Here is a 12,014-nt window from a genome sequence, read left to right as displayed (position 1 = left end):
TGCTTAATTAAATTATTTCTGTAAGAACTAGACTCCTCATTTAAGAAACTTCTACCATTTATTATACTACAAGCTTAGGGCAGAAGACGTGATTATAGCTTAGATTTGTTTAAAATTTATATTCATAGCTTACATTTATCTAAAATTAATATCCATAACTATCAAAATTGAGAACAAACAGAATAGCTATTGAATTAATTATACGGTTCTATATTTCTCTTCAAGCAAGTTCTTCTCAGTCAGTAATACCATGCTTGTTATGCAATTCTTACCTGGAAGTCAAAAGCCCAAGAGCCTCTAAAGGTTGAGAAAATGTCCATCTTCTCAAAATGGTATGCATTTCTGAAACAGTCCTTTCATCCCATCCAGGGGCACTACCCAGGACTAAAGGAAGGGAGCAGTTTTCATTATTGCAGTAGAAGCGATAAAACCATAAATATCTTTTCTTTTCTTCAGAGAGTCTGAAAAACCAGATTGGAAACTGTAATTTACTGGAGTTTGCTGCACTAACAAATGTTGCTATAAATATGCAGTACAAAACCTTACTGTAGTCCTTTGAATTTTATTTTAGTTTACTTTCAAAAATGTCTTTTACCTTCTTGGGATAGTTTCATAGGTGATTTCATCAGTTTATTTTCCACTAACTTTATTCTTTTGTATTATTATTTTGGAAAAAATAACATCAATTCAGATAACTCATATTTATTTTTGTTCACTCTTATTCGTGTTTTTTTTTTTTTAATATGTCATTTTGGTTGGCAAAATGTCTCTCCTCTAGGGAAAACCAAGTTTTTCTGAATCCTGCGACACATCCTATTTAGAACAAAGGTAATCAACCATTTACTTTCTTATTTTTTTATTTTTCATTTTTTACAAATTAACCGAGATCCAAGTGCGCCTGTGAAAAAATGGCATATTTTAGTAATGATATTTCTTCATCTCAGAGCAAGTTTTATCAGAGTTAAGAAATCTTTGCTGTTGTTAACTTTAAAAACAAAGATCTCAATTCATCCCTGGATTATGTCTTTAAATGTTCAGCGTTCATGGGAAGTTTGGCGTGAAAATGTCAGTGATGCTAGTTTCTTAGATGCTCAAATATTTCCCCCTGGAGAGTAGTCTGAAATAAAAGATCTAAATCTAGGACTAGGGCCTTGACTTGCTGACAATTTATCACGTTTTGCTCACACTCCAGTAGAAGTATTCAGAACCACAGTTCAGTTGGAGGACAGCTTCCCTCACACGAGAATGGCTTTTGAGCACTCTCTCCTCCAAAGTGACACTGAGCTTGAATCTGCTGAAACTCCCAAGAAAGCTAATGAAACATAAAAAAATCTGTTAAAGGTCTATGTTTCTCTATAATTCATTTTAAAGTTTTCCTCATTTGTAAAAAGAAAAGATTGGATTATAGATGATTTTGAAGGTGTGGTTAGGTTCCTTTTTTAATATTTTGCTACCACCTTTTCCTCTGAAAGGCCCACAGAAGAAAAAATATCCATAGTAAAATTACTAAAATATATTTGCTCAGATTAAATTTTTTTCCCCAATACTGAACAATGCTTTCTTTCTTTTTTTTAGCTCCTTTTGTTAAAGCAAATTCACATTCAAGGACATGCCACAGCTTCAGTTCAATAAATTTTTACAAATGCATATACCAGATAACAACCACACTCCTATCAAAATATAAAATAGTTTTTTTCATGTCATCAGAGGCAAGCACTGGTATCATTTCTTTCTCTTTCGATAAATATTAACCTTTTAGAACCTCATATAAGTGGAATCCTAGAGTAAATGTGTTTTTATTTATGGCTTCTTTCACTCCATCATATAATGTTTTTGAAATTATCCATATTGGTTGAGTTTGTCAATAGTTAATTCCTTTTAATTAATGAATATTATTCGTTTGTATAACTATGCCATAATTTACTTACTCACTCTCCTATTTGATGGACATTTGGGTTGCTTCCTTTTGGGGGGTATTATGAATAAAGGTGCTTTGATCATTTGTGCACAAGTTTTTATATGAATGTATTTTTCATTTCTCCTAGGAAATATCTATGAGAGGAAGGATGTGGTTATATGTTAGGTATTTATCTTTACAAGAAATTTTTCTGAAGTAATTGTAAAATTTTACATTATTGCCTGCAGAGTATGATAGTTTCATTTGTACTGCATTCTTGCCAACTCTTGATTTTGCCTGTCTTTACAATGTTATCCATTCTAATGGGTGTATAGTGGTATCTCACTGTGCTTCTAATTTATATTTACTTGGGGTCTAGGCAATTTTTCATATGCTATTTTCTTATATCTTTTGTTTGAATTCTCTGCTCATGTCTTTTCCCAATTTTTTTGTTTGTTTAGATTCATTTGCATGATTTATTTATATACTCCGGATACAAAAATTTTGCCATATGAATGTTTTGCACATATTTTTCTCAGAATGTGGCTTGCCTATAGATTTCTTTAATGGGGTCTTTTCATGAATAGTTTTAAATTTTGATAATGTCCAATTCAGAAACTTTTAAGTAGTTATTACTTTCTTTATTTGTTTAAGAAAACATTGCCTATCTTAACATTGATTCTTGTGATTTTTTCTGAAATATTCTGAAAGCAGTATTTTACTTGCTGAAAGTACTTTTTTCATTTATGGCATGGGTGGCCTTGTCAAAAATACATTGAACATACAAATAGGTCTCTGGCTCTCTATTCTATCTACATTAAATTGTATTCCATTGATCTATTTGCCTATCCTTAAGCAATATCACATTATCTTAATTGCTGTAAATTTATAGTACATAAATCCATACAAGTTATGAAGTCAGACTTTGTTCTTTTTTCATGATTGCTTTGACTATTCTGGCTTCTTTTGCATTCCATGTAAATATTGAAGTCAGCTTTTTAATTTCTACAAAAACCTGCTGGGATTTTCATTGGGATTATATTTTATTTATAGATGAGTTTGGAGACAATTATCATCTTAACCACAGGAATCTTTCAATCAATAAATGCAGTATATTTTTTCATTTATTTAGATTTTCTTTAACTTTCCTTAGCAAAGTTTTGCACTTTTTGGTAAATAAAATTTTATTAAATAATTTACTAAATTTTAGTAAATTAAATTTTGATATAGTAACTAAAATTTCAAAACAGAATTTATTTTATATATATTTTTACTGGAACATAATTAGATCTTGTACATTGATCTCAAATGGTATGACCTTTACATAATCATGCTATGTGAAAATAGTCAGTTCTATTTCTTTCTTTTCAATTTTTACCTTAATTTTTTTTCACATTGTGTGCTGGCTAGGATTTCCAATACAACATTAAAGATAAATGTTTGAAGCAGACATTTTGGCTTGTTTCCAACCTTAAGAGAAAGCATTCATTCTTGCATGATTTAACATGATACTAACTATAAACTTTTCATAGATCACTTTTCAAGGTTGAGAAAGTTTCATTCTATTTCTAGTTCTGTGAGTTTTTATCATGAATGGGTGTTGAACTTTACCACTTTTTTTCCTAGATCTAGCAAGGTGATATGATTTTCCTGGTAAATATTATTCTTTTACTTTTAATCTAATTGCTTATATATAAAATGTTTAATCTAATTGCTTATATATAAATGCTTATATATAAAATCTAATTGCTTATATACATGTTCCTGTAAACAGAATAAAATTATATATTGCTTTTTTGATGTAGGCTGACAATTTCTGCTTTTTAATTTGAGTTCTTACTGCATTTACATTTAATGTCATATTGATATGATTACCTAACCATACCAATGGCTCACTGTACTGCTATTAGTTTCTATAGGGTGTTTTTTGCTTTGTTTGTCCAAACCATTTCTTGGTCCCCTTTTTTCTTTTTTACGTTTCCTTTCAGATTTTTTTCCTGTTATATTTCATTTTTGTCTTCTCCTTGTTTTTTAAATATACTCTTAAATTTTAAGGGGTGTGGTTGTCCTAGAGATTAAAATATCCTTTGTTTAAGCATATTACAGCCAACCATGAATTAACATTATGCATCCTTACATATAATATGAAAAATTTGGAACAGTTTACTTCCATTTTCCATTTTCATTCTTATTGAAGTTATTATAAATTTTATTTTTTATATATTATAAACCAGAGTACATTGTGATTCATTTTTCTTTAATCACTTTTTAAATAAATTAATAAATGTGTAAATGAAACTATTTTTATTTATTTACCTAATTGGGGTATTTTTCATTTCTTCTTACCGATTTGAGTTTCCAACTGTATCATTTTCTTCCAGCTTGACGTACTTCTTTTACTATTTTGTGTAGTATGGATGAACTGATAATAAACTAACTCAGCTGCATTTGGTTGAAAATGTCTTCATTTGGCCTTAATTTTTGCAACGTAATTTTACTGTGTATGGAGTTCTAATTTGAAAAAAGTTGTTTTCATCTTTAACACACAAAGATAGTATTCTACTGCCTTTTGTCTTGAATTTTTTTTGATGAGGTGCCTGTATTTAGTGTTTTATATAGAATATTATAATATTAATATAATGGTTGTTTCTCTATATGGAATTTGTTTATTTTATGTGATGTTTCAAAAATTTTTTATTTATCTTATTTTTCAGCAATTTCTCTATAATGTACCTGGGGGTGTTTGTTGTGTGTGCGTGTGTGTGTGTGTGTGTGTGTGTGAGAGAGAGAGAGAGAGAGAAAGAAAGAAAAGAAAGAGAGAAAGATAGAAAGAAAGAGGGAGGGAGGGAAGGAAGGAAGGAAGGAAGGAAGGAAAGAAAGAGAAAGAGAGAAAGAAAGAAGGAAAGAAAGAAAAAGAAAGAAAGAAAGAAAATTTGCTTAGGGATTACTCAGCCTTTTACTTCTTATAGTTGTAGGTTATTTTTTTTTTAATCAAATTTGTAAAATTTGGCCATCTCCTTAATTATTTTTTGCCTCACTATCTTTCTCCTTTTTGGTGTGTCCAATACACACATATTGTCTGATATTGTCCCTCAGGTCACAAGGCGCTCTCATTATTTTCAAGGTTTATTTTCTTTTTGTACCTCAACATGGGGAATAATTCCCATTGCCCTGTCTTCAAGCTCACTGTTCTTTTTTTCTTGCATTTTGCAATCTATTAAGCCCATTTGCTAAATTTTTAAACAAATATTTTAGATATTGTGTTTTCAGTTCTCAAATTTCCATTTTTAAATAAGATTTTTCATTTATTCATTCATATACATCTTTTTAAAAAATCAATAAATATCTTTATAATAGCTGTATTGTAATCATTATTTGCTAATTTAAAACTCTTTGGATCTGTTTCTATTAACCACTTCCTCTCCCCAGGCTTTGTTTATATTTTCCTGATTCTTTCCAATTATTTTCCTAGTTACTGATTGTATGCTAGACATTTTCCAATAGTTTTCTCAATTACTGATCATATGCTAGACATTTAGAATAGTACATTATTGAGAGTCAGCATTCTGCTATTTTTCAGGTGTTGGATCTCATTTTTTTTAGTAGACAGTTCAATTACTGGAAGATCAGCCTACGTTTTTTGAGACTGGTTTTTATGATTTGTTAGGTTGAGTCTACTAAAGTCTTTAATCTAGGGCTAGAGTGGACTTAATCCTAACGTGCATCTTTTTGGTTTCTTTATTAAATGTAAGGGACAGCCTGTGAGCTTTCTCCATTCTTATTGGTCAGAATTTTTATGTCTCCCAGCATTGTGTGGCTTCTCAAATCACATTTATTTTATATCTCCCTGAAGCAGTTCTCTTGTAGACCCTGGAAAGTTTCCACCTGGAAAGTTGAGTAGTTTAGCACTCAACCAAATATTTAAGAAGACTCCAATACAGATTTCTGTAGCTCTCATCCTGCTCTCCAGTATGATGCTCTGAAGATGCCAGCTGCCTCAGCATCACTGAACTCTAAATTCTGCCTTTTTAAAAATATCTCAGCAGGAGCTGCATTCTCTTCTCATATTCTACCTTCGCAAGTCATGTGGGAGGACCCAGGTATAGAAAGTGACTCCAGGCTGAAAGCCACTTTAATCCCAAGGCTTACCTCAAGTTCTGTCTGTTTAATTTATGAAAACAGTTGCTTCATATCTATTTTTCTCTTGTCATAATTCTGTCAGTCAGGGGGGTTAGTCTTGCACTAGGTATTCTTCATGGTAGAAGTAGAAGTACTAATCTATTTTAGAACATATATTGTTATATATTTCATTCTGGGGTCTTTAGATTTGGAAGGATTTTTTGGTTGACATCAAGAAGATTTTTTTTTCAATTTTTATTTTTTACAAATATCACAGGCATATTTTCACTGAGTTTCATTGAGTCTGAACTTCCTCACTCTGATTACTTTTGGTCAGTTTGAAAGAAGGAATAATTAAGTCACCAACTAAATGATAAAATGTGGTGTTGGGAAACTGAGGTTAATCTGATTCTAACACAAGTTTCACCACATTGAAGGCTGTTCTCCATCTATTTTCACAGTCCAGAATAAAACTGCACCATACTGATCATTAATAATTGTATTTGAGTGGGTGAAACAGACGAAAATGTTGCTTATTTTATGAGTGTTATTAGCTTAAATAGAAACTGAAATATAAAACAATTAGAAACCACCGGGGTTAATTTAAAAACACAAACCTCTGATATTTAAAGAGAGTTACCATGATTATTATTTGTTGGTTTTGACCTCTTTTTGCTTGAATATATTTAACATTTCAAGGCATCTTTTTCATATTAAAAACCTCTAAGTGAAAATATGCTAGCCTCTTATTTTTGGCACACTTGTTGAACACACGGTTTTACATTTTCAAGTAAGACAGAAAAAGATGCTTCATCTAGTTAAGATGACAATAGTCTAGTATGACAATGGATTGTCAATATATGTGTCATGAAGACTATGAGAATCTTCTGTCATCTTCAGTTCTTAAGGCAACTTTTTATACCAGAAACTATGCAAGGTCAATTCAGTCCTTATAATCTATTTATTCACACACATTGTTATCAGTGTATAGCATTAGGAATATAGTGATAAGCAAGAAACATAGGTTCCTTGCTTTTTCCAGTTCTTGCAAATTAATGAGGGGGACAAGAGCTAAACACATGAGTGAGCAGGATAATAGCTTGTGTTAAGTGTGATAACATAAAAGGTAATATGATAGAGAGTGAGGGAAAAAAGGCTTCATCACATAGAGTGGCCAAAGAAGGACTTTTTCAGGTGACGTTTAAGTGAAAGCCTAAAGGATGAGATAATTTAGTAATGTGAAGAACTTAGGAAACAGTTTTTCAGGCAGAGGGAATATCAAATAAAAAGGCCTTGAGATGGGAGCAGGACTAGCACAATTGAAGTTTAAAAAGGAGTTTGATGTTACTGGCTTGAAGTGAATGAGAAAAACTGTAATAAATATTGAAATTAGACAGTAGGAAAGTAGCAAGATTACTCAAAAGAAAACTCCTGATCGCACTCAGTGCCCTAGTATGGGAGGGCCCAAACTAATTCCTCCTCCAGAAAATGACTACCATCTGCCCAGTTGATCTGGACTCTCTATTGACTTAACCTTGATTCTTTAATTTCTTAAGGGACTTACTCCAAAATTCTAATTAATCATCAAGTTATGTCTTCTCAACTGCCAAAATATGTCTCCCAAATCTAGCCACTTCTATGAATATCCACTGCTATCATCTTAGTTTTAGCCATCATGACCTCTTGCCTAAACTGTTACATTCAACTCCTTGCTGCACTGCTTGCTTCTACTGTCACATCCACTCCAATCCATTCTTCAACTTGTGGTCAAAGGTATCACTCAAGATTTTTCTGGTCACATGATTCCCTTGTTTAAAACCTTTACATTAATTTTCACTCTTGGAGTAAAGTCTGTTATCATGTTATATATCTTCTCTCTCTCTCTCTCTCTCTCTCACACACACACACACACACACACAGAGAGAGAGAGAGAGAGAGAGAGGGAGAGAGACACTTTCTTAGTTTGATGCCTTTGGCTTGTTATTAATGAGCATGATCAGCTGTGACATGCATTTTGCCAAGTATCAACTACAAATGCCACTAATTCCCTAATAGTTCTTCCTGGGATTTTGGTTCTATTCAAAGAATTATTATTTTACAAAGTACTCCTTAGTCACTAATTTTGTGCTATGCAAACAAGACTTACTTCTTTTCTGCTCTTTTTAAAATCTGACTTAATTAAATGTTGCTTTTCCCTGTTGACTAAAACAACTTTCTACCTCCTGGAAGGAAGGTTGAGAGATGGTTTATCACTGCTATGTGCTGATATATATATGATCACTCTCCGCTTTGTTATTTTGAACTGAATAACTTCCAAACTTTTTGCTTTTCCTTAAGATCACAGGAAATAAATCGTTAAAAGCGGACAAAACTACTTATTTACGTCCTAAACATTAATTAACCATCCAACAAGCATGACATCAGGAAATGAAACGAGTTATGTAGGAAGGAAGGCTCACTCTTTGAAGCTATCATGCTTCAGGAATGATTGAGGAAATCATAAACAGCAGGCAAAATTCATTCACAAGACCTAGGTCACTTACAGTAGGGGAGTCTGTTTCTGTGAAAGTCTGGCAATATGTTTTATACACTCCTCTGGTGGCTCTTCAAGATTACTTCTATTCTCTTCAGAATCAGGTTTCATATACTCCCACCCAGTAGCTGGAAAATCAATCTGAAAGAAAAAGAATGATTTGCCATGTGTTGAAGGTGTCTCAAAATACATTATTGATTTAATACTCCTATCTTAGATTTATAGAAACTAAAGAACAGAATAAATTCTATTTTTTCTGTGCTATTTATAATTTTAAAATAATTTCTAAAATAATTATTAAAGGTTGGACTTAGGATTTAAATATACAAGTTATTTAGCCAATTATGTGTACAAATGGTATAGATGGGTCACCTGTAATGTTGTCTGAGGGAAAATGAGAGAAATAATAATATATGGTCTCTCCATAAAGATTAATATGTTACATTTTTGGTTAATGCTGACATTATATCCTTTTTACATTTCAGTGTTAAAATGTCTCCTTATGAAATGATGAAATTTAACATTGGTAATTATGCTTTTTTCGTGTAACCCACCTGAAAAAATAGAGTTAATCTATATTGATCTCTAGTTCATGAAATTTGCAAGTCTGAGAATCATTATGTACACATGAGTGAGCTCTCCTTTGGTAAAGAACTGTTGCGTTAGTAAAAAATCAAATAGAATATTTCTGCTTTGGTTCTGTAGTTCAGATTTATAGACAGTTCTAGAATCCAGCCTCCTTTTTTTCCTGGCTCAGTCTACTTTCTATTAAACCATGTTTCAGTGATTCAGAATCTGATTCTAGTAAATAAAATTACAGTTAACAAAAAGACAGTTCCAGACTATGTAAATAAGCTGGATATTTTAGGGCTCCATAGGTTTGCTTAAGGTTATCACACATACTGGGTTTTTTTCATTTTATTTATTAGAAATCCCACAGACATTATTTTTCTCTGCTGAGTTATGTTAGATTGGAATCTCAGAAAAAATTGAGGAACCTTACAAAGTAGATGGTGTGAGTTTCGATTGAAATACAGTTTAATATATTTGAGCGCTTATTTATTTGAAAAAGTTTTAGTAATTTCATTCTATAACCTCTAACATTTGTTATAATTTTTGTTTTTGATATAATCTGTGTTAACAATGTATCAATTACTACTCCAACATGATAAAATAAACAAGTACGAGATCAGCTTAACTGAAACATTACAGCAAAGTTTGCCTCTTGACAAAGATTAATCTTGAAAGATGAACTTTGGTACCTTAGAGGGAAGGGCATCCAGTACGAGCAAGTTACATGCTACTCTTTATATGGACAAATATTTTTAAATAGCTCTTAATGAGTTAGTATAATTTTATGTTGACACTAAGTAAATGGCATGGTGGATGAGAAAATTGAGAAAGGTAGATGAGCATACAAAAGAACTCCTGTGTACAAACCTATAATAAATTATTTGTGTATATTTTACTTAGGAAACAATTTTTATTTCTGATACGTGAGTGAGATCTTTTATTAAATTGCATTTTTTCATGAATTATGAGGCTAAATAGCTACTGATTCTTGAGTTACTATAGAAAATATTGGAATTTTTCCTAGTTGCCTTTTGTACTTTTTATAAGAGAAAACTTCCCCAAAACTATGCTTTAATGCATTTGCTTTAGAACACTTTTAAGCACTATACATAATGAAAGATATAAGTAATATCTATTATTTTCTGATAACTTAAAGTCTAATTGAGGAGAAAAGGCACACACATTAACAATTAAAATAGGGAATAATAAGTACATAGCACCCCAAAGCTGTGCTTCATTGTTGTGCTTTCAGTACTGACAAACACTCAGCTCTGTTCTTTCTCCTTATATGGCTGTAGCTGACCAAGTCTGGCTTTGGTCTCAAATTTCTTTTTTTTTTTTTTTTTTGAGATGGAGTCTCACTCTGTTGCCCAGGCTGGAGTGCAGTGGCACCATTTCAGCTCACTGCAAGCTCCACCTGCCGGGTTCATGCCATTCTCCTGCCTCAGCCTCCCCAGTAGCTGGGACTACAGGCACCCGCCACCACACCCAGCTAATTTTTTGTATTTTTAGTAGAGACAGTTTCACCATGTTAGCCAGGATGGTCTCGATCTCCTGACCTCATGATCCACCTGCCTCGGCCTCCCAAAGTGCTTGGATTACAGGCGTGAGCCACCGCACCCGGCTTCAAATTTCTTTTTAAAGGAATGCTCCAGGAGATCTATTCAAATATCAACACTGCATGCGCCATGACATCTATTTCTCACATTCCTGGCTAAGCCTTGAGGATACACTCCTTATTTTAACAACAGCAACAACAACAGCAACAAAAAATATGTTTTTTTGCGGGGGGATAGAGGAACATATTCAAACCTGGTTATCTTCCCTTCTAATTCACAGCTCCTTACACATTTGGATATCAACTTCTTGTGTTCCATTTATCCATCTTGCTTCACTTCTTCTGCTCATCCTTTGTCATTCACAGTTGGCCACCGTGATTTCTACTATGGCTTCATTACTTGGCACTGCTCACGGGAGCTGTTGTGAATGTCCCTAGTGTCTATGCCCCACAACCATACCCATAAGGTGCCCCTGGGCCAGTTTTGGGTTCCCATGATTCTGTCAGATTATGCAAAGAACTTCCACTTGGACTGTGTGTAGGTTGGTATTATAAGACACACGTGCTGGGCATGGTGTCTCATGCCTGTAATCTCAGGACTTTGGGAGACTGAGGCAGACAGATCACTTGAGGTTAGGAGCTCGAGACCAGCCTGGCCAACATGGTGAAACCCTGTGTCTACTAAAAATACAAAACTGAGCTGGGCATGGTGGCATGCACCTGTAATTCCAGCCACTTGGGAGGCTGAGGCACAAGAGAGAATTGCTTGAACCATGGAGGTGGAGGTTGCAGTGAGCTGAGATCATGCCACTGCACTCCAGCTGGGGTGACGGAGTGAGACACTGTCTCATAAAAAAAGAAAAGAAAAGAAAAGACATACGTATGTTAGACCATGACATAGACGCATGTTCTATTGCAGTTCAGAGGAAGGAAGGATAACTGCTAACTGGGTGGCAATTGTGGTGAGTCTGAAAAAAGGAGTTCTAAAGAGGGATCCATATGGTGGTTTTGGAGTGAGAAAAAAAAAGGATCTCTGTTACATTAGAAATAAAAATACAATGTGTTCTAAAAACTTTGTATCAATGATAAGACTGGTGCTTCTTCCTAACACTGACGATAATGGAATATAAGCATCTACTAAAATGTTAGAAAAAGTAAAATACTTGGAATGAGTGAGTAAGGTCTGTGGTTTAAGGAGACGTCTCGCTTAGATAAGAGGAAGAGCTAAACATGTTGGTATTCAGGTTCAGATAAGTGGACCAAAGGGCTAAATTGAGACATACGTGTGGGCAGTGTTTTTGTAGTCATCAGAAATATGGATACATATCATTAAT

The 12,014-nt window shown here is 33.2% G+C and overlaps 1 protein-coding gene across 2 annotated transcripts in view; it reads right to left on the bottom strand.

Moving 5' to 3' along the window:
- The window catches only part of PIK3C2G (phosphatidylinositol-4-phosphate 3-kinase catalytic subunit type 2 gamma), a 400,993-nt gene that overhangs the window by 257,223 nt on the left and 131,756 nt on the right, over window positions 1-12,014 (bottom strand). For both annotated transcript variants that reach the window (XM_024256898.2, XM_024256899.2), the window contains 2 exons: window positions 8,560-8,690; window positions 273-461 (listed from right to left, as the gene is read on the bottom strand). In XM_024256898.2, coding sequence (XP_024112666.2) covers window positions 273-461; window positions 8,560-8,690 — 320 coding nt within the window. The remainder of the gene's footprint in view (window positions 1-272; window positions 462-8,559; window positions 8,691-12,014) is intronic.

This window comes from Pongo abelii, chromosome 10, assembly GCF_028885655.2.
Source record: "Pongo abelii isolate AG06213 chromosome 10, NHGRI_mPonAbe1-v2.0_pri, whole genome shotgun sequence".
Taxonomy (NCBI): domain Eukaryota; kingdom Metazoa; phylum Chordata; class Mammalia; order Primates; family Hominidae; genus Pongo; species Pongo abelii.
This window is presented reverse-complemented; position numbering and strand designations above follow the sequence as displayed.